The sequence below is a fragment of the Schistocerca cancellata genome, chromosome 10 (genome assembly GCF_023864275.1).
Source record: "Schistocerca cancellata isolate TAMUIC-IGC-003103 chromosome 10, iqSchCanc2.1, whole genome shotgun sequence".
In the NCBI taxonomy this organism is placed as follows: domain Eukaryota; kingdom Metazoa; phylum Arthropoda; class Insecta; order Orthoptera; family Acrididae; genus Schistocerca; species Schistocerca cancellata.
In genome coordinates, this window is record NC_064635.1 from 87,867,704 (window position 1) to 87,894,576 (window position 26,873).

At 36.9% G+C, this 26,873-nt stretch overlaps 1 protein-coding gene and 1 long non-coding RNA gene across 7 annotated transcripts in view; one reads left to right on the forward strand and one right to left on the reverse strand.

Moving 5' to 3' along the window:
* LOC126106409 (gastrula zinc finger protein XlCGF57.1-like) overlaps positions 1-500 on the reverse strand; it is a 327,990-nt gene extending 327,490 nt beyond the window's left edge. For 5 of the 6 annotated variants that reach the window (XM_049912684.1, XM_049912683.1, XM_049912681.1 and 2 more), the window contains exon 1: positions 339-500. In XM_049912684.1, coding sequence (XP_049768641.1) covers positions 339-341 — 3 coding nt within the window. In that variant the 5' untranslated portion in view covers positions 342-500. Of the gene's footprint in view, positions 1-258 lie in introns of all 6 variants that reach the window. The other variant, XM_049912682.1, reaches the window with a different exon arrangement.
* Positions 501-1,080: 580 nt separating this feature from the next.
* LOC126106660 (uncharacterized) overlaps positions 1,081-26,873 on the forward strand; it is a 62,611-nt gene continuing 36,818 nt past the window's right edge. Inside the window, exon 1 of the long non-coding RNA XR_007523381.1 lies at positions 1,081-1,137. This is a non-coding gene — a long non-coding RNA (uncharacterized LOC126106660). The remainder of the gene's footprint in view (positions 1,138-26,873) is intronic.

Consider the following 26,873-nt stretch of genomic DNA (forward strand, 5'->3'; position numbering starts at 1 on the left):
GCCTTGAGATGATTTCTCTTAATAAAATCCTCATAACCTATACGAAGTTTACAGAATCGGGCTATTAAAAATCACAAGAGACCTTGGTTTAGTTAGCCTTTAAATCTCCATTTTTGCGAGTCACTTGGATAAAGTCCTACAACTATGACGAGGATTATCGTAATACTTGAGCACTGTTCAGTGATTTTCATTCAGTACCAAATTTTTGTTAAATTTTACACGCAACTCATTTCGCAGAATATTATATACAACACTTACAATGCAAAGCGAAGTATTTGGATAAACATTGCCTTGTAAATAGAAAATTAGACGAGCGTTGTCGTTACGGTCCAACTAACCATTTCCAGCGTGAATGTTCCGAGGATCAGTTAAGGTTACTGCTTCCCACATGTAACTTTTCTTTCATAACTATTTAACCATAACCGACACAGATGAACACCCGGCAGCGCACTGCCGTCTGCAACTGTTTGGTGTTTACAAATACAAATCAAACAGTACCAGTGATCTCACTGCACAGTGCACAGCACTTCATATCAAAGATCTTTGGTATCCGCCTTATTGTTTGACAATTGAAATTCAAGTTAGTAGTTGGCAGTCTTGGTAGTTACCATAGTAACCATAGCATTGAGTTACAAACCAAAACCGCTAGCCAAGGTTGACCTGTTATTCCCTAGCAAGTAGCAACTATGTTGACGTGCGACACACGTTACAAAAGATGAAAGAGGAATTTCGGAAACTGTTTACAAGCCAAGGTCTGAACTCTGAAGCGGATTTGCTAGCCCAGTTGAATACGTCTGGAAAACAGCTGTTTACACTTCTGATTTTGTCAGTACAATCGCTATTTCTGTACACTTAAAGATTATAAGTAGAGAGCTCTGCTTCTCCTTCAGTGCACAATAAGTCACTCCGTCTACATTGCCTGAATGTTTTCATTATAAGGTAACCTGACAACCCAAGCACGTTTTAATAAAGGTTGTGCGTTTACTTGGGAGCGAAAATCGGCTGCTAGAAAGGGATTTCCAGAATCGATTCTGGATGTTTACAAGCGTAAATGACTAACTTGAAACGGTATTGCGAAACCGTTTGACGGTATCCGGGTTTGAGAACTCCACGTAAACATAGTGACTGCTGTCCAAGGTAAGGTCCACGGAAATCCGAAGCCTTCTGTCAAATTTGGTGTACTATGTAAACGCGCTAAAAAAGAAAAAGAAAGAAAAGAAACGTAGTGGCACTTATGAAGTAGTAAGGTAAAATTTGGCTCAACAGTACGAAAGAGAAGTTACGTGTCGAAAGAAATAATCCGGACGGAAAGGAGCCTCGGGAACACTCACGCTAGAAATGGGTAGTTTCGTCGATCGGCAGCAGCGTTGCATTTGTCAACCAGACGATAATTTTCCTAACTTGCTCTTTACATTGGAAGTGTTGTGAGTAATATGCAAAATGTGTTGCATGTAAAATGTAACATAAATTTGGTATTAAAATCCCTGAATAGTGTATTGTATCAGTACTACACCAATCCGAATCGTAGTAAGACTTTCTCCGAGTTGATCGCAAAAATTGAGCTTGAAAAGCTAACTCAAGGTATCTTGTATTAGCCAGTTTCTGTAAACTTCTAATATGTTAGGAAAATTCTGCCTTCACCAAAACACAATTTATTTTGCACTTCACACATAGATGTCTCGGTGATGGTGACCTATCACCTGCTGATGGATAATTATTTTACTCAGCAGCACATACTGCTGTTCACCTCACTTGCTGTCGTCTGCAGTACAGCTGATGTTACATTGCAGTTTATTATCTGCATTTTTTGTTTGTCAGGGTATTAACTATATTTGCAAGAAACATTTTCGCTGGTTGAGTAACTGGAGAAAAACAAATTGCTTTGCTCAATGCAAAATCTTAAAAACATATGTATTGCCAAACCAAACACAGGTGCTAATGGGCAGCTTGTGTAAATAGAAACCACCTAAAAGAGAAATATGAACACTTGATTTTGCAGAGTAGATTAGCTGTGTTCTTAAAATACTGGTATCACATTTGTTGACATAATTAATTTAACACCTGATTCTCTCTTCTCTACCCAACTAAACCCTATGGCTACAATACTGCTCAATCTGTCAGTGTAATCTTCATTACATAAAATAATATATTTGTTTACTTCTTTATTCATCCAGAGATCGTCTCACAATGGTACAGGATTTGTCAAGGTGATGCGGTGCAAACCAATAGGCCAAAATAGACAGCATACATAAGGGAGATTCCATGGTGACTCATGTTATGACTCATGTTACATTTTGAAATCAGTGGTTAATTATGTTGACTTTTTATCACTCTATTTTTATTTACTTTTTATTTATTTATTTGGTCCTGTTGATTACATATTATACAGCCAGTGTACAAGTAATATAGGACAAGCCATTTGATGCAATTACAGTAGTACATGAACATTTATACATTACATTGCACAGACATTGCTCTATTTAACAAGAACAATTACTTGCTTCAGTATTAAAGCCTTTTGTTATGCCAAAAACAGTATAGTGATTGTTTAAAATAGTAGGATAAGTGACAGTGCTTATTTTTATGCTACTGAAATGAGCTAAGTTTCTTGGCCAGCTGATCAGTTTGTTCTTTCCATCTTAGGTGACTGTCTATCTGGATACCTAGGAATTTTGTATGTGTGGTTTCATTAATTTTTTGATTGTTACCATGTATTTCAAGAGCTTTATTTTTTGTCAGAAACTGTATCATATTGGTTTTTTATTCACAGTGAACCATTTGTGTGCTTGAGTAGAGACTGTCATGGCTGTATCCTGCATTGTGTAGTTGGGTCCTTTTACGAGGATACTTGTATCATTCGAAAACATTACTATTTTAGCTGTGTTGTTAATTGTGATTGATAGATCATTAATGTAGATCAGGAAAATTAATGGCCCAAGAATCAAGCCCTGCGGGACTCCATGCTTTATATTTCCCCAGTCTGATTTTAATGCAGTACCTGTCCCCCTTAAGACAACCCTTTGCTTCCTGTTCTGTAAGTATGATTCTAACCAAGTCAAAGACTTGTCTTTAATGCCATAATGTGGAAGCTTTCTTAAGAGTGTGTTGTGATCTACACAATCAAATGCCTTGGCAAGGTCACAAAATATCCCCATTGGATACCTTTTGTAATTTAGTTCACCTAAAATTTCATCTGTTAGGTTAAATATAGCTCTGTCTGTGGAGGAGCGCTTACGAAAGCCGAGCCAGTAAGCCATTTTGTGTAGTGTGATTATAAATCCTATCATACACTATTCTCTCAAATACCTTTGAGAATACTGGCAGCAGGGAGATGGGCCGATAGGTGGATATTTCACCCCTTGCTCCACTTTTGTGGATTAGCATCACTACTGCATGTTTTAATCTATCTGGGAACTCACCAGTTTCCATAGATTGGTTACACAAATAGCACAATATATAACTGATTAAGTCTGCACATGATTTTAAAATCCTACTTGATATGCCATCGTATCCACAGGAATCTGAGTTTTTGAGGGTTTTTTTCAATTTCCTTAGGGGTTGTACTTCTGAAATGAAGTACTACTTTAGATGTTATTTGCATGTGGTTAAGTAGTTCAATAGCTTCTGTGTGAGACTGTTTATTATGGTTCACTGTTTTTTCAGCTACAGAGAGAAAAAAATTGTTGAAATCTGAGGCTGCAACTTTGTGTTTATTATTGTCAGGTTTTATGTTCCTATTTGTCTCACTTTTTAACACTTGTTAGAATTTTACAGTATTTCTTGTAATGTAACTTTACTGCTGGGTCTGTACTAGTTCTCTTGTACATACAGATCTCTCTTTTTGTTATGTGATATTTTTATGCCAGTAGTTAGCCAACTTTCCTTTTACTACAGGTTGGTTTGATTTTAATCTGTCTTTGGGGGAAAGAAGCTTCAAAATGTTTAAGGAATAAGTTCAGGAATGAGTTGAACTTCTCATTCACTGTGTCAGCCTGGTATACTTCCTCCCATTGTTCATGGCATAAACTATTTCTGAAGTAGATTCAGCATTTATTGATCTAACATGTTTAACTTGGTTACAACGGCCATGTGTTGTTTTTCTGTTGGCAAGTTGTAGGGTTGTCCTTTGACCATCATGATCAGACAGACCATTTGTTACTGCCCGTGTCATCACTTCCTTGTAATTTGTGGGATCTAGGAAGAGATTATCAATCAGGGTCTTGCTGTGCCCATGTACTCTTGTTGGGAATGAGATCATGGGGAGCAGATTGAAGGTTAACAGTAGTGATTCTAATAGTTTCTGGTTGTTATTTTTTGTGAGTAAGTTTATGTTAAAGTCACCACATACGATGACATTACTATTGTTTCTATAAAGTTTAGTAAGAACTGTTTCTAGCTGAGAGAGAAATTTTTGAATGTCTCCCATAGGTGACCTGTAAACTGTTACTATGATCAGGAACTGTGTTTCAAGCTCTAATTTGACTGCACCTTATATTTTCTTTTGTAAATAATTCATCATACATTGTGTTATTCAGGCATAGATCTTTAATTAATATTTAAGTAGTGAAGAGCTTTAAAATTAAAGAACAAGAAAGTAATTTATATTGTGACTCTCATTACAAATTTGGGACATCCTACTGCTAATGTACAATTTAGGTCAAAAGTGTCCTCAAACTATTAGGAGTATGGATCTGGTTTTTATCACAGAAAATTGAAAAATAGGTTGGCATTCAAATGACACTCTTACAGATTTCTAAAAATATTTATATAATGTAAAATATTGTAATATATTGGAAAAAAGCATGTGACTCAATGTTACGTGACTACTTATTGTTGGAAAAAGTTTTTCCTGTGAGCAGGGAAATAAAAATATGTTATTTACCAAATATAATAAATTTTTCATTCTTTAAACACTATGAAAAATTATAAGAGCATGACAACTGGGAAAAATAAACTGTAAATTCAATTAAAATTCAGAGAATTGAAAATATCATCTTGCATTGACAACAACAGGTGGATTAATTTTCTTTATAATTGTGTCCTGTGTGTACATTTTGCAGGCCATTTCCAATTGTGACCAGCATGCTCCATTGCACTGATTAGATAATAGTTTCCAAAAATTGCACGTACCTCTCCAGCATAGATTTTACCATCATATTCTAGTTTGTACCAGTCTCCAATTTTTATAACTTCTATAGTCTCTTCAGTGTGATGAACCATGGACCTTGCCGTTGGTGGAGAGGCTTGCGTGCCTCAACAATACAGGTAGCCGTACCGTAGGTGCAACCACAATGAGGGGTATCTGTTGAGAGGCCAGACAAACGTCTGGTTCCTGAAGAGGGGCAGCAGCCTTTTCAGTAGTTGCAGGGGCAACAGTCTGGATGATTGACTGATCTGGCCCTGTAACACTAACCAAAACGGCCTTGCTGTTGTGGTACTGTGAACGGCTGAAAGCAAGGGGAAACTACAGCCGTAATTTTTCCTGATGGCATGCAGCTTTACTGTATGATTAAATGATGTTGGTGTCCTCTTGGGTAAAATATTCCGGAGTTAAAATAGTCCCCCATTCGGATCTCTGGGCAGGGACTACTCAAGAGGACGTCGTTATCAGGAGAAAGAAAACTGGTGTTCTACGGATTGGAGCATGGAATGTCAGACCCCTTAATCGGGCAGGTAGGTTAGAAAATTTAAAAAGGGAAATGGATAGGTTCAAGTTAGATATAGTGGGAATTAGTGAAGTGTGGTGGCAGGAGGAACAAGACTTCTGGTCAGGTGAATACAGGGTTATAAATACAAAACCAAATAGGGGTAATGCAGGAGTAGGTTTAACAATGAATAAAAAAAATAGGAGTGTGGGTAAGCTACTACAAATAGCATAGTGAACGCATTATTGTGGCCAAGATAGACACGAAGCCCATGCCTACTACACTAGTACAAGTTTATATGCCAACTAGCTCTGCAGACGATGGAGAAATTGATGAAATGTATGATGAGATAAAAGAAATTATTCAGGTAGTGAATGGAGATGAGAATTTAATAGTCATGGACGACTGGAATTCAAGAGTAGGAAAAGGGAGAGACGGAAACATAGTAGGTGAATATGGATTGGGGCTAAGAAATGAAAGAGGAAGCCACCTGGTAGAATTTTCACACAGAGCATAACTTAATCATAGCTAACACTTGGCTCAAGAATCGTGAAAGAAGGTTGTATACATGGAAGATTCCTGGAGATATTAAAAGGCTTCAGATAGATTATATAATGGTAAGACAGAGATTTAGGAACCAGATTTTAAATTGTAAGACATTTCCAGGGACAGATATGGACTCTGACCACAATCTATTGATTATGAACTGTAGATAAAAACTGAAGAAACTGCAAAAAGGTGGGAATTTAAGGAGATGGGACCTGGATAACCTGAAAGAACCAGAGGTTGTACAGAGTTTCAGGGAGAGCATAAGGGAACAACTGACATGAATGGGGGAAAGAAATACAGTAGAAGAAGAATAGGTAGCTTTGAGGAATGAAATAGTGAAGGCAGCAGAGGGTCAAGTAGGTAAAAAGATGAGGGCTAGTAGAAATCCTTGGGTAACAGAAGAGATACTGAATTTAATTGATGAAAGGTGAAAATACAAAAATGCAGTAAGTGAAGCAGGTAAAAAGATATACAAAAGTCTCAAAAATGGGATCGACAGGATGTGCAAAATGGCTTAGCAGGTATGGCTAGAGGACAAATGTAAAGATGTAGAGGCTTATCTCACATCTGTAGATACTGCCTACAGGAAAATTAGAGAGACGTTTGGAGAAAAGAGAGCCACTTGCATGAGCTTTTGATATTTCAAGAGCTCAGATGCAAACCCAGTTCTAAGCAAAGAAGGGAAAGCAGAAAGGTGGAAGGAGTATATAGAGGGTCTATACAGGGCTGATGTTCTTGAGGACACTATTATGAAAATGGAAGAAGAGGTAGATGAAGATGAAATGGGAGATACGATACTACGTGAAGAGTTTGACAGAGCACTGAAAGACCTGAGTCAAAACAAGGCCCCGGGTGTAGACAACATTCCGTTAGAACTACTGACAGCCTTGGGAGAGCCAGGCCTAACAAAATTCTACCATCTGGTGAGCAAGACGTATGGGACAGGCGAAATTCCCTCAGACTTCAAGAAGAATATAGTAATTCCAATCCCAAAGAGAGCAGGTGTTGACAGATGTGAAAATTACCGAACTATCAGTTTAGTAAGTCACAGGTGCAAAATACTAATGCGAATTCTTTACAGACGAATGGAAAAACTGGTAGAAGCTGACGTCGGGGAAGATCAGTTTGGATTCCGTTGAAATGTTGGAACACGTGAGTTAATACTGACCCTACGACTTATCTTAGAAGAAAGATTAAGGAAAGGCAAACCTATGTTTCTAGCATTTGTAGACTTAGAGAAAGCTTTTGACAATGTTGAGTGGAATGCTCTCTTTCAAATTCTGAAGGTGTCAGGGGTAAAATATGGGGAGCGAAAGGCTATTTACAATTTGTACAGAAACCAGATGGCAGTTATAGGAGTCGAGGGACACGAAAGGAAAGCAGTGGTTGGGAAGGGAGTGAGCCAGGGTTGTAGCCTCTCCCTGATGCTATTCAATCTGTATATTGAGCAAGCAGTAAAGGAAACAAAAGAAAAGTTCGGAGTAGGTATTAGAATCCATGGAGAAGAAATAAAAACTTTGAGGTTTACCGATGACATTGTAATTCTGTCAGAGACAGCAAAGGACTTGGAAGAGCAGTTGAATGGAATGGACAGTGTCTTGAAAGGAGGGTATAAGATGAACATCAACAAAAGCAAATCGAGGACAATGGAATGTAGTCAAATTAAATTGGGTGATGCTGAGGGAATTAGATTAGGAAATGAGAAACGTATAGTAGTAAAGGAGTCTTGCTATTTGGGGAGCAAAATAACTGATGATGGTCAAAATAGAGAGGATATAAAATGTAGACTGGCAATGGCAAGGAAAGCGTTTCTGAAGAAGAGAAATTTGTTAACATTGAGTATAGATTTAAGTGTCAGGAAGTCGTTTCTGAAAGTATTTGTATGGAGTGTAGCCATGTATGGAAGTGAAACATGGATGATAAATAGTTTAGACAAGAAAAGAATAGAAGCTTTCGAAATGTGGTGCTACAGAAGAATGATTAGATGGGTAGAGCACATAATTAATGAGGAGGTATTGAATAGAATTGGGGAGAAGAGGAGTTTGTGGCACAACTTGACTAGAAGAAGGGATTGGTTGGTAGGACATGTTCTGAGGCATCAAGGGATCAGCAATTTGGTACTGGAGAGCAGCGTGGAGAGTAAAAATCATAGAGGGAGACCAAGAGATGAATACACTAAGGAGATTCAGAAGGATGTAGGCTGCAGTAGGTACTGGGAGATGAAGAAGCTTGCACAGGATAGAGTAGCATGGAGAGCTGCATCAAACCAGTCTCAGGACTGAAGACAACAACAACAACAACATTCTACTTTGTACCAGTTTCCAATTTTTACAACTTCTATAGTCTCTTCAGTGCGATGATCTGCAGCAGGCAAATTCTTTGGAGACAGCAATGTTTGTAGTACTCCTTTCTTGTAGTGAAAGCAGAGAGTGCTTTTTATGTTTGGTACAGATGGTGCCAAAGAAAATATTTTAAGCAGATTAAATTTCACAATGATTCCTTCAATTTCATCCGTAGACATAAGAAAAACCTGCATAGCTGTGGTACTTGTAGCTGCCTGAGCAAAAGTTGATGCATCACTACTGTGAATTTTCGCCTTTTCACTGCATTCCACACTTGCCGTTTCACAACTGCACAAGTTCCATCTACAGCTCCTTTACCATTGGATGTAGCAATAAAGTTCCAATAGATTTCCATATTGTGGAATGATTGAAGTTGAGGTACAGCAGCAATAATATATTCGTTTTTAATCTGCGAGATACCTATCTGACCAGATTGAAACTACCTTCACATTTTCAGGTATAGTTGACAGTACCTTGCTAATGTATGCAATCACAGTATCCTTGGTATGGGTTAATTTTTTCTGAAACAACAAAAATTGGGTGATGAGAATCTGAATGCCACAGTGACACAGTGAAACTACTAACTTGTCCTTGTGCCCAGTGTGCACTTTTCACCCTCATCTTGATAAACACAAGTGTAATTTTCAGCAAATCGATATGCAGCAATGCAAGCTGCTTAGAATCTTGGCTCAGAACCATTTCCTTTTGCTCATAATAAGATGCGGACTGAGCTGTCTTTGTATAACAATGAAGAAGAAACTGAGGAATTATGGAAATTATGTATTTCATTATATCGTTATAACATTGACTTTAATAATTTTAGAGCCATTTTCTTCCATCTCGCAAACATACCATAATAAGCTCACAATTTCCAGCATATCAATTTTATAGACTTTGTTGAAACCTCAACCATTCTGACATGTGTTACAATCATTCTGCCATCAAAGTTCACTGGGTGGCTGGCGTATGATATTTGATACAAATGTGTTGCTGTAGGCTGGAATATTTGCATGTTTCACATGAAGGCTGCTGATAGCATTAATGAAACTTTCATGATAATTATACAAATATATGTAGTAATTTGCTGTTTAACTGAACATGTGGTGGCCGTATTTCTGCATACTTAGATTTCCCAATTTGAACTTCAGGGTGTTTGTCTTTGAATGCCTCATGTGTTTCCATGATGGACATGACTAAGTTATGAAAATGAGTGCTCTGTCTTCTCGTTATTTTCTCTAATCACTATTGTGTCCTTCCTGCCTGGTGACAGGCGACTAACATTGTCATGACAATAGAAACCAGTTACCATGTGTCTAGTTTCACAACTAAGGCCTCTATTTTGTGGACTGCTGCCATGACTGGGTGTTTCTGACTTTCCATCTGATGAATTTCCACACAAGTCACTGCAACTTACGGACAAATAGTACAACTTTATGCCGTGGTGAAGATGGCAATAAAGATTGGCTCGAGCTGTGACTTTACCCAGAGCACTATATGACTTACACGGTGCCAAACCAGCTTCACTAGGTTGCTGATCTTGCATCTTACTTTGCCTATGTTTTCTAACTCTCTTCCTAGTTTTACCTCTTCTTTCTTTTAATAAAGGTTGTTGCTTATGTTGACTCAATTGTAAGAACTTTTGTTTCTGCTTCTGTTGACTTTTCTAGCTTCTTCCAGATGCTACTTCTTAAATCCTTCATATTTTCCTTCACTCTTTAACTTTTCCCTTCTCCCTTTCTATCTTTCTGCTCCTGTTAAGGGCATCCTCCTTTTTTAACCTTAAAAAAATATGACTGTGACTCATGTTACAAATTTAATTTTCTGTTTTTACAATATTGGTAGAAATTGAGGAGTTTTTAATAGTGATATTAGTTACACATTCATACAAAGAAGTAAATTACTGAACAAGATAAAGTTAGATGTTACATTCCTTTTAATATAAAAACTTAACTACATGAAAGTGACTCATGTAACAAGAAAGTCATTGTTGTTGTATTATATTATTTATCCTAACCTATATGTTACATACTTCAATTTTATACTGTTTATGTAATACATAAGGTATGTAACTGTATTATAAATAATGATATACTAATTATTACCCGCACGTTAGTTGGAATGAAGGTCCAAAATCTCCAATAATTCACACTCTCATCACATGAAAAAGGTATGGCCTTACAAAAATGCCTACAAATTATGGAGGGAAAGCAATAATTGGCAACAAACCATTGTTGCCATACAATAAAAGTCCAGCCTTTTTAAACATTATATAAAATGTACCAAATTTTAAACTTCTAAAAATCATGACTGTGTTCTACTTTACATTGAATATCCCACAACATGCTATATGAGAATAAGACAGGTAGCCTATAGGTTGAGTTGTGACTGAGTTAGCCCCTCTGTTAACTATAATCTACCCAGATCCCTTAAAGAAAACACCATGCCCAGTATCTGTAAGAATGCACGAGTGACACTTGTCTACAAGAAGGGTAGCAGGAATAATCTACAAAAGTACCATTTGATATCCTTGGCATCCATTTGTTGCAGAATCTTAAAATGTATTCTGAGCTCAAATATAACGAGATATCTCAAACAGAACAGCCTTCTTCATGCCAACCATCATGGATTTCGAAAACATAGATCGTATGAAAACCAACTCGCACTTTTTTCACATGACGTCCTGGCTCAAAGTAGTCAGGTAGATGCAATATTTCTTGATTTATGAAGAGCATTTGAGACAGTACCACCCCACACTTATTATCAAAAGTACAATCATATGGAATATAAGACAAAATTTATGACAGGAGGAAGGAGGACGCAGCTTGTTGTAGTGACTACGTAAAGAGTCATTGACACATGTAGAAGTACATTTGGGTGTGTTCCAGGGAAATGTGTGGGCTCCCTTGCTGTTTGTACTGTGTATTAATCATCCTGCAGACAATGTTAGTAGTAAACTACAATTTTTTGGAGGTGAGTCATTTATCTGCAGCAAAGTACAGTCTGCATGAAGCTGTACAAATATTCAGTCAGACCTTGATAAGATTTGAAAGTGCACAAAGACTGATGACTTGCGTTAAACGCTCAGAAAATTAAAATTGTGCACACGAAGAAACATAGTATACTATGCGTATAACATCAGTGAGTCACAGTTGAAATCTGTAAACAAACCAAAAAACTTGCGCATAACACTTAGTAGGGGCGTGAAATGGAACAGTCGCATAAGTTAAGCCATGGATAAAGCAGATAGCATACTTCACTTTATTGGTAGAATACTGGGGAAGTGCAATCAGTCTACAAAGGAGGTCATTGACTGGTTGTAGAATATTACTCAAGTGTGTGAAACGGGTACCAGATAGGACTAACAGGGGATGTTGAATGTATACCGAGAGGGGCAGCACGATTGGTCACAGGTTTGTTTACTCCATGCGAAAGTTTCACAGAGATACTGAAGGAATTGAACTGGAAGACTCTTCAAGATAGATGTAAACTACCCTGAGAAAGTCTATTAACAAAGTTTCAAGAACCGGCTTTAAAATATGACTCTAGGAATATACTGCAACCCCCTACATATCACTCACATAGGGATGGCGAGGATAAGATACATCTACATCTACAGGGATACTCTGCAAATCACACTTCAGTGCCTGGCAGATGGTTCATCGAACCACCTTCTCAATGTAAATGAAGTCCCATGCTTCTTGACAGTGTGTAGGGGTACGATGCGGGAGACCTGCACCGCTGTACTAGGCAAGGTCCTAATGGAGGTGGTTTGATGTTGCCTTCCTCCGACTGTAATGGGGATGGATGATGATGATGATGATGATGATGATTATGATTATGATGATGATGATGATGATGACAAGACAACAACACCCAGTCATTTCTGGGCAGGTGAAAAATCCCTGACCCCGCCAGGAATCGAATCCGGGGCCCCATGCTTGGGAAGTGAGAATGCTACCGCGATACCACAAGCAGTGGACACCTTCACAATATTCAAATAACTTACACGTTTGCTGCCGGGTGACGTCATCGAACACCGCCAATATTTCGACAGGAGCACACCCTGCCATTCTCAAGGCACAAATAGCAGGGTGTGCTCCTGTCGAAATATCAGCGGTGTTCGATGACGTCACCCGACAGCAAACCCGTAAGTTATTTGAACATTCAATTCGCTGGACTTCAACTTAAATGACTTAGTTAAAAGCAATGATTCCACAAAATTTTGTGACTTAATTCAGAAATCTGGTTTCAAGCTAAATTTTTCTGAAGGCACTAGGGAAAACAGCAGATCAGTGACCTGCATTGATAATATTATTACTAACTACAAATTTGACAGTGGAAATAAGCACAAATACTGCTTAGACTTGGGTATTTCAGATCACTCAGCTCTGTTTATTGAGCTCCCAAAACCAAATAACCTAAGGCCTCCAGAAGTGTGTATAAAAAGGGATCTCAGGAAAAGTAAAATGGATTTATTCCGCAGCAAATTAAGTATAATAAGCTGGCCTGTAGACTACAATAGTTCAAGCTCGATAAACTATGACAAATTCTTAAATTGTTTCTTAGAGGTATTTAATGAATCATTTCCTCGTATATATAAGCAAAAGAAAGTTAATGGTAAACTCAAATGGATTACAACAGGAATAAAGATCTCTAGTGCCAGAAAGAGAGAGCTCCACAATGAGTTAAAATCAAACAGAAATCCAGATTTTGTTATTTATGTCAAACAGTATAAAGCTGTATTTAGGAAAGTTGTAGCGGCAGCTAAAAAAATGGCAAATAATAAATTCATACGAGAACACAGAAATAAGACAAAAGCAGTGTGGTCAGTTGTTTAGTCTGAACTAGGAGCCAAAGTAAAAATTCATGAGATTTTGAAAATTAGACATGAAAATGAAATTATAGTAAACCCTGTTCAGATGTCAAGTTGTTTCAATGAATTCTTCCTAAACGTAGTAAGATCGGATGTGGATATGACATTCTATCAGGGCATCACAAATTTGGAAAACAGCCAGAACACATCTTTCAAACAATTTGAAAAAATAACCAAAAGGGATGTGGAAAAGGAAATATTGTCTCTAAAAAACAAAACCTCACATGGGTGGAATTAAATAACAACATCTGTAATCAAGTATGTGTAAGATATTATTTCCCAACCACTGTCAACTATTATAAATCAATCTTATGAACAGGGATGCTTTCCAGAGGTATTGAAATATGGTGAGATCAAACCTCTATTCAAGAAAGGATCGACAGAATATATGGGGAATTACCGCCCTATCTCTCTCTTGCCGGTCTTCTCTAAAGTGTCTGATAAGATTGCAGCAAAACAAATTAATAACTTTCTTACTGTAAATGATATAATTTTTAAAAACCAGTTCGGATTCCAACAGGGTAAAAACACTGCGAATGCTATAAATGAGTTTATCCAAAAAATATGATCCACGTTAGATAAAGGTAGAAAGGTCACAGGTATATTCTGTGATCAGACTAAAACTTTTGATTCAGTGAACCATGCATTACTCCTCCACAAATTACAAATGTATGGAATCAGAGACACTGCTTTAAAATGGTTTAGCTCTTGCCTGTCAGGTAGGAAACAAAGAGTAATTTTAACTTCAAATGGAACCAATTATTCATCAGACTGGAAAACAGTTCCCCAAGGAGTCCCACAAGGTTCGATTTGGGTTTTTCTTTTTTACGTAAATGACCTACCACTTGCTATTGCTGTTCATTCAGTCTTATTTGCTGAGGATACATGAGTTCTAATTGAAAATGAGGTATCTGAAAATATTCCAGAAAAAGCCAAAAATACTTTAGAAAAACTTGAATCTTGGTTCTATCAAAATGGACTAAAACTAAATGTAACTAAAACCAAAATGATGCAATTTGAAGCTAAATCAGTAGAAAGGAGTGAAATAAAGATAACTTGCAATGATCAGGATATCACAGAAGCAAACCACATGAAGTTCTTAGGCCTAAATCTTGACAAAAATTTAAATTGGGAGGTACACATAGATTACTTAGCAAATAAACTGAACAACTTAGCATTTGCAATGTGTATTTTGTCAGGTGCCACAAACATGGATACCAGAAAGATAGTTTATCACTGCTACTTTGAGTCAGTTATTCGTTATGGCATAATCTTCTGGGGAAATTCAGCAAATGTCACTAGGCTCCTAGTATTACAAAAGAAAGTAATTAGAAACATGTGTGTTGCAAAAAAACGGGAATCCTGTCGACCACTGTTAAAAAATTTAAAAGTACTATCTATCCCCTCACTTTACATATATGAGATGGTGGTGTTCGTATATAGAAATCAACATACACTATACAATTTCCGTTTTGACCACAACTACAGCACTCGCCACAGAGATAACTTCAAACTTCCAACACATCATTTAAAACTTTATGCCTAAATGCCAGAGTATATGGGGTTAAAAATTTTCAATAAAATAAAAGGCAGTAATATATTTAAAATGGAGATTGGTTCACTGAAAAGATTGCTCTTTACTCTCCTGGTGGAAAAGTGTTATTATTCTGTTGATGAATTCATTGAGGACAGCTTCACAATCGGAACACAGGGATTGTAATACATTTATTATTTTATGTACATGTGTAGCTGTAACTTAGAAATGTAAAATATAATGTAAACTTTTGTATTTCTCTTAAAAAAGTGAAAAAAGTTTCTTTTGTAAACCTTGACATGTCTCCTGTACATCAAATCAAATGATTTGAAAATTGTATATAATGAGATGAATAAACCACATAACATAACATAACATAGCTGGGAAAAGTTAAGGTCTCACCTTCTCAATAGTTCTCTGTTATTCCAGTCTTGAACAGCACACAGAAAAAACGAACACCCATATCTTTCTGTGCGAACTCTGATTTCCCTTATTTTATTATGTTGATTTTCTCCCTATGTTGGTTAGCGTCAACAAAATATTTTTGCATTCGGAGGAGAAAGTAGGTGACTGAAATTTCATGAAAAGATTTTGTCGCAACAAAATCATGTATCACGTCAGTGACACTCTCTCCCCTATTGCACAATAGTACAAAATGTGCTGCTCTTCTTTAAACTTTCTCAATTTACTCTGTTAATTCTATCAGGTAAGGATCCCAGACAGTGGAGTTTAACAGATTCCTTTTAGCACTCATGTGGATGACCTCACACTTCTCATTATGTGGGGTCAATTTCCATTTTATACACCATTCAGATATCTTTCCTAAGTTGTTTTGCAATTTGTTTTGATCTTCCGATGTGTTTACTAGATGATAAATGACAGTTTCAGCTGCAGACAACCTAAGAAGGCTGCTCAGATTGTCTCCTAAATTGTTTATATAGATTAGGAACTGCAGGGGGTTTTTCTTACACTATCTTGGGGAATGCCAGAAATCACTTCTGTTTTACTTGGTGACTTTCAGTCAACTGCTACAAACTGTGACCTCTCTGACAGGAAATCACGAATCCATTCACAAACTGAGACAATATTACATAAGCATTCGATATCACTACATGCCACATGTGTGATACAGTGTCAGAAGCCTTCTGGAAATCTATAAATACAGAATCAATTTGAAACCTCTTGTCAAGAGCTCTCAACACTTCATGTGAGTAAAGAGGTTGTTGTATTTCACAAGACAATGTTTCCTAAATCTGTGATGACTGTGTGCCAGTAGATCGTTCTCTTTAAGGTAACTCATAATGTTCAAACACAATTTATGTTCCTAAGTCCAGCTGCATATCGACGTTAATGATATGGGCCTGTAATTTAGTGGATTACTCATTCTAATTTCCTTGAATATTGGCGTGACTTGTGCAGCTTTACAGCCTTTGGGTAAGAATCTCCATTGAGAGAGCGGTTGTATATGATTGCTAAATATTGTAATCTACCCCTCCTCCAAATCATTTCTTTTTTATAAGCTTCAAGAGGAGTAAGATTTACAATAAAATTTTTATTTCTTTTCATGTAGTTGGTTCCATTTCTTCATATCTGGGGGCTGATTCTAGAAGCTGAAATTCTTGACATTATAGGTTCTAATTTTATTCTCTCACATTTTTCTGTCTTTACAATTTCCACTTCAACAAAGTCGAAGGTTACATTGTTATTCTCACAACTGAAAACTCGTCTGATCACATCAGAGGTATGCCCACTACCAATCCACTCTGGAGTACTAACAAATTTTCTTGATGAATGCCTTTTTATTAATTTCTATTACTGTTTTATAAATGAATCTGGAAATAAATTTAATAAATTGCACTAAATTACATAATTAATAATGGAAATTTATGTGTGCCAAATATTTCATAATTTCAAATGTCACTAAAAGAAAAAAATTCAACTGTACATTCAGAGCTAGTAAATACCAACTGTATCAACAAAAATAAAGTAATTTCTTTTTACAGATTTTAGCGTGAATTGTACCACATTGTGCACAAAATCATATGAAATTCTCTTAGGAAAGGAGCTGAGATATTATTAACCTATTCAAAATTCGAAAAAAATATTTTTGCTATCAGTTACTACTGATGAGGAAAGGTAATACTAGAGGAGGGTGCCCCTTTACAATATCCCCCTCACAAAATTTGAAAACAATGTGTTTGCAATATTTTTTAACAGACTATAAGGTTTGCCAAACTGCGTACAAAATAATGCCAAAAGATAGATTACAATCTGGCAGTTTCTGGCGACTAGAGGAAGCAATGAGGTACTGGTGTGCAAGACTCACACGTCCCCTTCATTATTGGACTTACTTGGAGGTGCTTTGCCGATCTTCTTCTCAGGATAGCCGGCTGCGACGATCTGCCCAACTTCTTCTCCGAAGATATGATGCTGTTTGGCGGAATTTTCTGTACTCTTAAAATGATTGCGTACACTCAGGATACTTTAAAATCAACCCTACTACATTTCACTTCCACTAACAGAACACCACATAACAGTTTCACATCAATGAATCATATTTCGTAAATCCAGTGACTCCCGGTCCGTCAGAAATGATTGATTACTTTTACAATAAATACAGTTCCAAAAACTCTCTCAAGTTTATCACAAGTCCACCATCTGCAACTCTAGAGAGTCAGTAAGGGACCAAGTGAAAGTAAGTATCTTTTCTTTTCTTTTACACAATTCATTTATTCACAATAATGACTGATGTAGCACCGTCATGGAGTAAGGTGCGCTTGCTCCTAGTGCTGGTTATGTAACTTCTGTGACGAGCAAGGAACCACTTGCCCCTACCGATCAACCATTAACCTTGTGGCATTCTCTTGACACACGTCCACCCTGTGCACACACAAAACCGGCGCAAGGTAGACACTCTTCTGTTTCTCATGTTTGTACGTAAAATATCGGGTGTTCGGGACGGTGGAAATCTGAGGGTCTCTAGAATTTGCGTCGAAATTCTTGAGGCTCTAAAACAAATGTATAGAAGTATCTGATACATAACATATTGCAGAAACCATAAGAAAAATATCTACTATGCAAGTCATATTTTATACATACATCAGGATATGGCATTCAGATTTTCAGATCTGTGGAACATTCTGTCACAAGACAAACAATACAAAGTCAAAACTACATTATTACAGCACTAAACTATAGAAATAAATGCAGAAAGAAGGTAAATTATTATAATTATAAATTGCAAGTTTACATACATAAAATCACACTTTCAAAATCTTCAAAAGAGAAGAGAAATTCAGAGCCTAAGTGTACGATGTGTGAACTGACTCGAAAAACTCACCTCAGGTACAGACCAGAAGAATATACCAATCACAAGTAGGAATATGGCAAAAAATCAATCAGCCACTTAAACCGGAGTATTTAAGGATATGTTGACTCATTAAAAGCCAAAATAATGAAAAAAATATTGGGGCCTTAGCTTATGATGTGGAGACTGATCTACGAATCCAGACCGCATCGGGTACAAGCCAGCAAAAAACGTTTCGCCACAACAAAATGAATAAAGTTCATAAACATATCAAAAAGGTCAATCATATGTAAAGAGTAATTATAAGAAACATGTAGCCTCAATCAGTAGTTGTACACTGTAATCTTACCCTCCCACTTATCACCATTAAAATTCTGTTTCTTTGCACAAATTTTGAAAGCTTCAAGAGGTGGTAGATATACAAAGGAACAACTATTTACTTATCTTCATTATCTCATTGTTGTTGTCGATGGCTCCAAGTCTTGTCTAGTGGTACACTCTTGCAGCTGAAATTCCAGTATTGTAGATTCTTGATGACTAAATAACTCATGAAGATTTGCCTGTATTATTCTTAAATTTTATTCTTTGTCACATCTTTCAACAATAGACCATTTTTACATTTTCCACATACAAAAAACAACAATAATTACATCGTTGGTGACAAACTTAGAAAACGTCTACTTCCATCAGGGGCATGCCCACCATTCCTTACATTCTGTGGTACTCACATTATTCCAAAGAGTTTACAAAGCAAAAGAATTTACAAACTTTCTTTACCAAAGAAGAATCTTTGCTAAAATATATCATTATTTTGTAAATCAATCTAGAAATAAATTTAATAATTAGTGTTAGATTGTGCAATGAACTTTAAGTATGACATAAATTTTGTAATTTCAATTATTTTAAAAAGAAGAGTAATTTTAACTGTTAGTACATATAGATAATAACATATTAATTTCTTTTTTATACATTTAGCCCAAATATATAATACATCATATACAAAATCATATGAATTCTTTAAATGAAACAGCTGAGATAATTTTAACCTATGCAAGAATCAATAGTATACTTTTATTGGTTATCCCCCTCCCCCCTATATATAAAAAAGGTAATGTTAGAGGAGGGTGATTTATTATAACACTCTCCTTGAGTACACACACAGTTGCAATGACCAGGGATACCTGAAACAGAGCTAATCGTGACCACAACTCAAGTTCCAGTCAGATACAATATTGCTGTACTCAGGATAAATACGGGTAAACAGAGTCATAAATTGCTTTGAATGATGACATAATCAAGTAGATTGAGGACCAAAATCAGGGTTTGAAAGCATAAATGTATACATCTTGTGATACTGTCTATAAATGTCTTTCACACTATTTGCTGACTGTTCATACAAACTAACCTACATACATAGAAGTCTAGAAGATTCATTTACAACTGATAAAAAAAATACATAGTGATTTAAAGTTTTATAATGTATTGGGAAGTCAATCCCCTTTCTCGAAAAAACATACATTGATGTGCATTAACACTGTCTGTGGCAATCTTGGTTAACTATTTGCAAGAATGTGCTGTTCAATACCTTCTTCACATCACACAGCATATGATATGCCTATTTGTATATTGCAAAACCAAGTATATAGGATTTTCATCAGATAGGATTAAAAAGTGTTCACATATGGAACTTTAATAAACGGAGCTAAATGCAATGAAAAAAATTAATTAATAAGGTGATACACTCAGATATAGTAAGATACTATTCCTAATTTTTACAGTACAATTTATGAACATTGTCCCATTTCAAAATTGTAAAAGGATCTATTCATTTAGTCTCATGGCATATATGTATCAAATTCTAAAGCACAAATCTATTACAAAACATAATTATATAGTGTATCATAGATTTAAACTCTGTCAATAGATGGGACAGAACTTTAGAAATTACATGATCTTACATACAACATTCCTGACAATGGAAAATGAAAACAACAAAAATTTAGATACTTATGGATCATGTCTATATGCTTTCAGTTAATATTGTGTAATCCAAAAAACTTGTTAGATTTAGGATACACAAGGCTGTTTGCATTAAGATGTGGATTTTCAAGTGGTCCAATATAAATAAAAAAATTATTTCTCTCAGATGTCAACATTTTAGATTTCTCTTTGGCTTACACCAACACAAGATCTACTACCTCAGTCTTAGAAAGTCTGCCTTTACCATCATGTCTCAGGCTTCTCCTGTCCACTCCATACCGAGAATTATATTTTCTTCAAGACTAGGACTCACTAAGCATCCATGTTCAAAGGTTTTGTCTCCTATACTAAACGTTAAAAGTACCTGAGATTTTACCAATTTGCTTTACTTGCCTGAAGCACCTCTTACCTTTATACCTACAATGGGCATTTCCACAACATTCTTACTATAGTGGATCTTGTTTCTAAATTGTTCAGATATACCACAAATCAGGCTACCTGTATCAAACAGACAGTTTCCTTCTCACTGATCAATCTTAATCTTAGTGTAAGGACACTCAAAATCTGAATCATCATCTCTGTTATTAGACACTTTATGTAAAAGATCACTTCCAGTTTCTGTCTTTACAGGGTTTTATCAACTTTGCTGGTATCATAGTGTTACTTTGGTTACTCACGTTTCCAGGTAAAGACTGAACACAATGAATGGATTCCATAGCACAACTAATATCACTTATTACAGAAGGGACACAAGATATATTACTGTCAAAATTACACTTTCTGCTTGGTATTCCATGACTCTCACTTACATTATCACATACTTCGCTTACCTTATCTATATTGTTAATATCATTCACAAATAACTCTGAAACTTCATTATTCTTAAAATCCACAAATACCTGATACTCATCATCATCATCATCATCATCATCATGTTTTTCTTCTTCTTCTTCTTCTGCCAAAACTACTGTATCAACAACATCATTAACAACACAAGTCTCATCTCCATCAACACGTACATTCATTTGCAATAAGCTACCAGTCTCAGACTTACCAACCTCAGTTATTTAACAGCTCTCTTTCACATCTATACCAAAAAATACCATCCAGTTCAGATCCAATGCAATCATAACTTGATTTACATACTACATCAAAATTCTCACTACTCTCACATTCTGGTTTGTGATTAGTACCTATGTCACCATAATTAAACATAGTTTTCCAAAGCTTTTGATGAAACATAAATGAGAAATGTGATATTCCTTCTGTTCAATGTCAGATGCCTGTGCCATATCATTAACACAGTTATTATTGTGTAATTGTGATTGTAACTTGGGTGTCCTAGTTGTGTTTCCTCACCCCAAAACTGTGAACCTTCATTGTGGTGGACTGCCATTTCCCAAGCAGTTACTTCTATGATTGTTCCTTCTATTAAAATGTCCAAGGTTAGCCCCATTATTCCTATCCTGCTGATGTTCAAAATTTCTCTCTCTGTTAACATTTTGCCGGCCGAAGTGGCCGTGCGGTTAAAGGCACTGCAGTCTGGAACCGCGAGACCACTGCGGTCGCAGGTTCGAATCCTGCCTCGGGCATGGATGTTTGTGATGTCCTTAGGTTAGTTAGGTTTAACTAGTTCTAAGTTCTAGGGGACTAATGACCTCAGCAGTTGAGTCCCATAGTGCTCAGAGCCATTTGAACCATTTTTTTTGTTAACATTTTGATCCTGATAGAAGTTACCATTGTCTCTGTTTTTGTAATTATTTCCATTATGGTTTCTATCATTCCAATTGTTATCGTACATTCTTCTTTTTCTGCCATATCCAACCAACATATTGTAAAAATTGTTCAAGACAACTGTCAGGTCCATGTACTAAATCTCACTGCAATCTTCTGGTAATCTCCTTCTGAGTGCATCAATCAATGTCATTTTGTCAAATGGTTGTGAAGGTGTGTTAATTTCTTAAGTTGCTTCTTACAAAACTCTTTCAAAGTACTGTCCCTATTCCTATAAATAGGGCCATTCAAAAATTCTCTTTTAATTCTCCCCTACTCAGCTTCCAACCAAAATTTATTTAAAAAAAAAGCTTTCTCAAAACTTTGATATGTTTCCCCACTTACTTAAACTTAAATTTACCCATGATAGATCTTCGCCTTCAAGACATCTTTAACAAATTTAATGTTTTCATTGTCACTCATGCCTTGTACAAAACTATCTCTACAGTGGTGCACAAAATCCACTGGATGTAAATTGTCTGACGGAAAGCTTTTGGTTGGACTGTTGGACCACACACTACCATTGTTTGAATACACATTTTTGTGAATGGAATTTTCCTGAACTGCTGAAATTTGTTGATCTACATTACTTTGCTTATTGTCTTCAACATTTAAAATTTTTTGGTTTAAACTGTCAATGTTTTGTTCCATTTTTTCCGCTACAGCCTTGGGTTCAACTCTGACATCACTAAAATTCTTCGGCTGTCTTGCCAATTCGGCTATCAGCTCATTTTCCAAAACAATAAATTTTTTTTCTAAAACATCAACTGTGTCATTCCCACTTTTTAACCCCTCTGGCAGCCTGTTTTTTAGCTCTGAAAGTTGATTACTAAATTGGTCCATTTGATCTTGCACCCTATCCAATTTACTATTGTTATCTGTCTTTATTTCCTCTATCTTTGCCAAAATTAAGTGCAAAATATCAGTTTCTACTGTTTCTTTGCTGACTGTGATATCACTTGGTTCAAACATGTCCTGACTGGGTCCCACAGCTTTTGCTTCTACATCACACCTGCCCTCATCTCTATTCATTTTGTTAACAAGCACATGAGTCCACAAACAAATTAATTTCACAAATACTTTGTACTTATCTTTCCTTTTTGACTCCCATGGTTGAAGTTTTAAAGTCCTCTGTCATTTGATCCAGTCTATCATTGTTGGTAGTACATCGTCACTGTTGATACAGCTCTGTTGGGCAGCCCTCAGTCTACAGGGTTTTGTATAAAAAGTAATGAGACAGAGTTTTTGCTGATGCAACTGTACTTCAGAGTGCGTACTCGCCTGGGGGGACTGGTTGTGGGGGGTGTCTGGCCAAAAATGCATGGCATGCCAGTTGCCTGCGGGCTCTTGTCTTGGCAGCATCGTGTATTGAGTGGACACACCGCAAAGTCGTCGGTCGTGGCACAACATGCAGCAAACAACTGAACAATGTTACGCCATCAGGTTTTGAGTGGAACTACAAAAAATGGCTACGGAAACATTGGATATGTCTCGGCAAGCCTACGGCGATGATTGCCTGCCAAAAGCCCAGGTTTTCAGGTGAGTGAAGAGCTTTAAGAGGGCCGAGACAGCGTTGAAGGCGAGGACCACTCCACACACCCGTCAACCAGCATAACTGACAAAAACATCGACTGTGTGCATGTTTTATTGAACACCGACTGTCCAGTGAGTGTCAGGATGACAGCAGAATACTTCGGACTTGATAAAATGATGGTGTATATCATCATCATCATCACCAAAGAATTGTCAATGAGGAAGATCTGCGCCAAGATGGTCCCAAAGATATTGTTAGACCTTAAAAAGTAAGCATGTGTGGATGCCTGCCCATACAATCTCCAGAGCCTTGAAGCTCATCTGGAATTTTTAGATAACGTTATCACTGGGGATGAACCCTGGGAGTTTCAGTGCAATCCGGAGACAAAGTGCATGAGTGCCAAAAGGCACACCACAGCATCCCCATGCCCAAAAAAGGTTTGTATGAGAAAATTGAATGTGAAAGCCATGCTGATTGTGTTTCTCGACATCAGGGGCATGGTTCATCATGAGTTTGTGCCCCGAGGCCAAACTGTCAAAGGTGCTTTTTATTGCAAAGTGCTCAAGGGACTGAAAGCCAGGGTGCATCACGTGAGGCCAGCCATAGCCGATGATTGGAAGCTGCATCATTATAATGCGCCAAATCACATCTGCTTCATGGTGGAGATACCTGGCCAAGAAAGGGATTCCAATGATTCCTCAGCCCCCCTACAGTCCCGGTGTGGCCCCACCAGACATTTTTTTGTTGCCCAAACTAAAAACTTCCCTGAACGGACACCATCATGGGACCCTGGAGGAGGTCCATGCCACTGCAACGAGGGCTTTGAAGGCCATCCCGGACTCAGCATTTGAAGTGTGGAAATCTCTGATGCAGTGGGTTGTTGACTCTCACGGGTCATACATTGAAGAGTAGTTGTAGCGATATCTACAATAAATTTTGATTCACAAGCTCAGTCTCATTACTTTTTATACAAACCCTCTATTTTCTTCGCGTGATCAGAAATCCATTCATATATAAACTGCAAATGACACAAATCACTCTCCCTTCTTCTGCAGCAGACAAAACTTCATTATTAGTCAATTAAACCCAGACAATGCCACCACATGTAATCTACCCCTCCCTCCCATCATTTGTTGATTGTCTGTGTCTATAGTTAACTCTTTTAATAAGCTTCAAGACGAGTAAAATTTACAATAAACTTTTTATATCTTCTTTTCTCGTAGTTGGCTGCAGTCCTTCGTGTATAGGGGCTGATTCCTGAAGCTGAAATTTTTTACATTATGGGTTCTCATGGTTCCAATTGACGTAAATAATACTGAAAGAAGCCTGCTGTGTAATTTCTGTTTTCATGTTAATTTCATTCTCTCACATTTTTCTACATCATACTGTTTTTACAATTTCCAATTCAAAAAAGCCAAAAATTACATTGTTATTCCCAAAAATAAAAACACATCCAATCACATCAGAGGCATGCCCACTACCAATCCACTCTGTGGTACTAGCAATAGTCCAAAGAGTTTACAAATTTCTTGACAAATGACTTTCTGTTAATTTCTATTATTATTTTATAAATGAATTGAGAAATAAATTTAATAAATCACACTATATTGTGTAATTAAAATAGAAATTTTAAGTGTGCCAAATATTTCATAATTTGAAATGTTTCTAAGAGAAAAACAATTTAAACTGTACATTCAGAGCTAACATACCAACAGTAACAACTAAAATAAAGTAATTTCTTTTTACATATTTTATGTTGAATAATACCATTTCATGTACAAAATTATATGAAATTCTTTTAGAAAAACAGCTGAGATATTATTCGAAAAAATATTTTTGGTATTGATTACTTCTGTTGAGGAAAGGTGTTGCTTTACAGTATGGAGCCATTGCATCAGCATACTCTGAAAGGAACCTAAGTGTTATTCACTCTGGAGCAGAAGACTTGCTTTTATTAAGTGATTTTAGTTGCTTCACTGCTCCGAGGATATCTACCTCTAAGGTACTCATGTTGATAGTTGTTCTTGATTCGAATTCTGGAATATTAGAGTAACTGCTGCATGCACAGAGGTAGTCAAACAATTATTCTTCCTGTGCTTCATGCATGAATGGAACATGAGAAACCCTCTGCCATGCACCTCACCGTTGTTTGCAGAGTGTAGATGTAGAAGTAGATGTGTGTGGGGCCAAAACATAATAGGACTAGTAGAGCATACTGAACATATACAGAGAAGGGCAACATGAGTGGTCACAGGTTATTTTGACCTGCGGGGGAGTGTCACAGAGATGTTGAAAGAACCAAACTGGAAGACTCTTGAAGAAAGATGGAATCTATCCTGAGAAAATGTGCTAACAATTTTCAAGAACCAGCTTTAAATGATAACTCTAGGAATATGCTTCAACTGCAACATACTGCTCCCAAAGGGACCATGAGGACAAGTTAAGATTAGTTACAGCATGCATGGAGGCATTTAAACAATCATTCTTCTGGGAAATGGAAAGGTAAAATGTCCTAATAACTAGTACAGTGCTACATATCCTCTGCTGTACACTTCACAGTGGTATGCAGAGTATAGTGGAGATATGATCAGCCATGGCCTTGATTAAGGAACCATCCTGTCATTTGCCTTAGCGATCCAAGAAATCCCAAATCAGGATGATCGGGCAGAGCAGCTCTGTCCTCCCGATTATGACGTCAGTGTCGCAACAGGTGCACTGCTTCATTTGGTAAGGCCCTAATCTATAATGTTCCTTGATTTATGCACAGTTATATGCAATAATGAGTAAATAATGAAATAAATAGTGCAGCCCTTTTGTGAATTCTGTTCCTAGGCACAGGATGAATTAGTCACTGTGCATAGGCAGCTGCAATTGACCTGCCTCCTGTCATGCGGTTGGAAGCTGCAATGAAGTCGTCATAACTGCCGTCTGCTTCACATCTGCTGTGCAGCGAGCTACCTTAATTTAAGTATTAACTGTATTTTTCTTACTTGTCACTTCTTCTTCTTCCGTGTGTATTTGCTTTTAGGAAGCTTTAATTGTCGGGTGCTATTAATAGTGTTCCATAGATTTCGTGTTTGTTTTGAATACAGTCAGAGAGAGTCCCTTTAGTCAACCATAGTGCCAGTAGTGCTAGTGTTTGTTTTCAATACAGTCCAGAGACAGGTAGTGCTATTTTCATTGTTTTCTACAAGAAGTGGCTAGCAACCACAGTTTAGTCAATAAACAGCCGCCTTTAGTGAATTAGCAGTCTAGTTAAAGGTTGATTAACTCTCTTCAGTAAATTGATTCCTTAGGATGGATAGGATGTGTGACTGCTGTGTACGGACGCAGGAG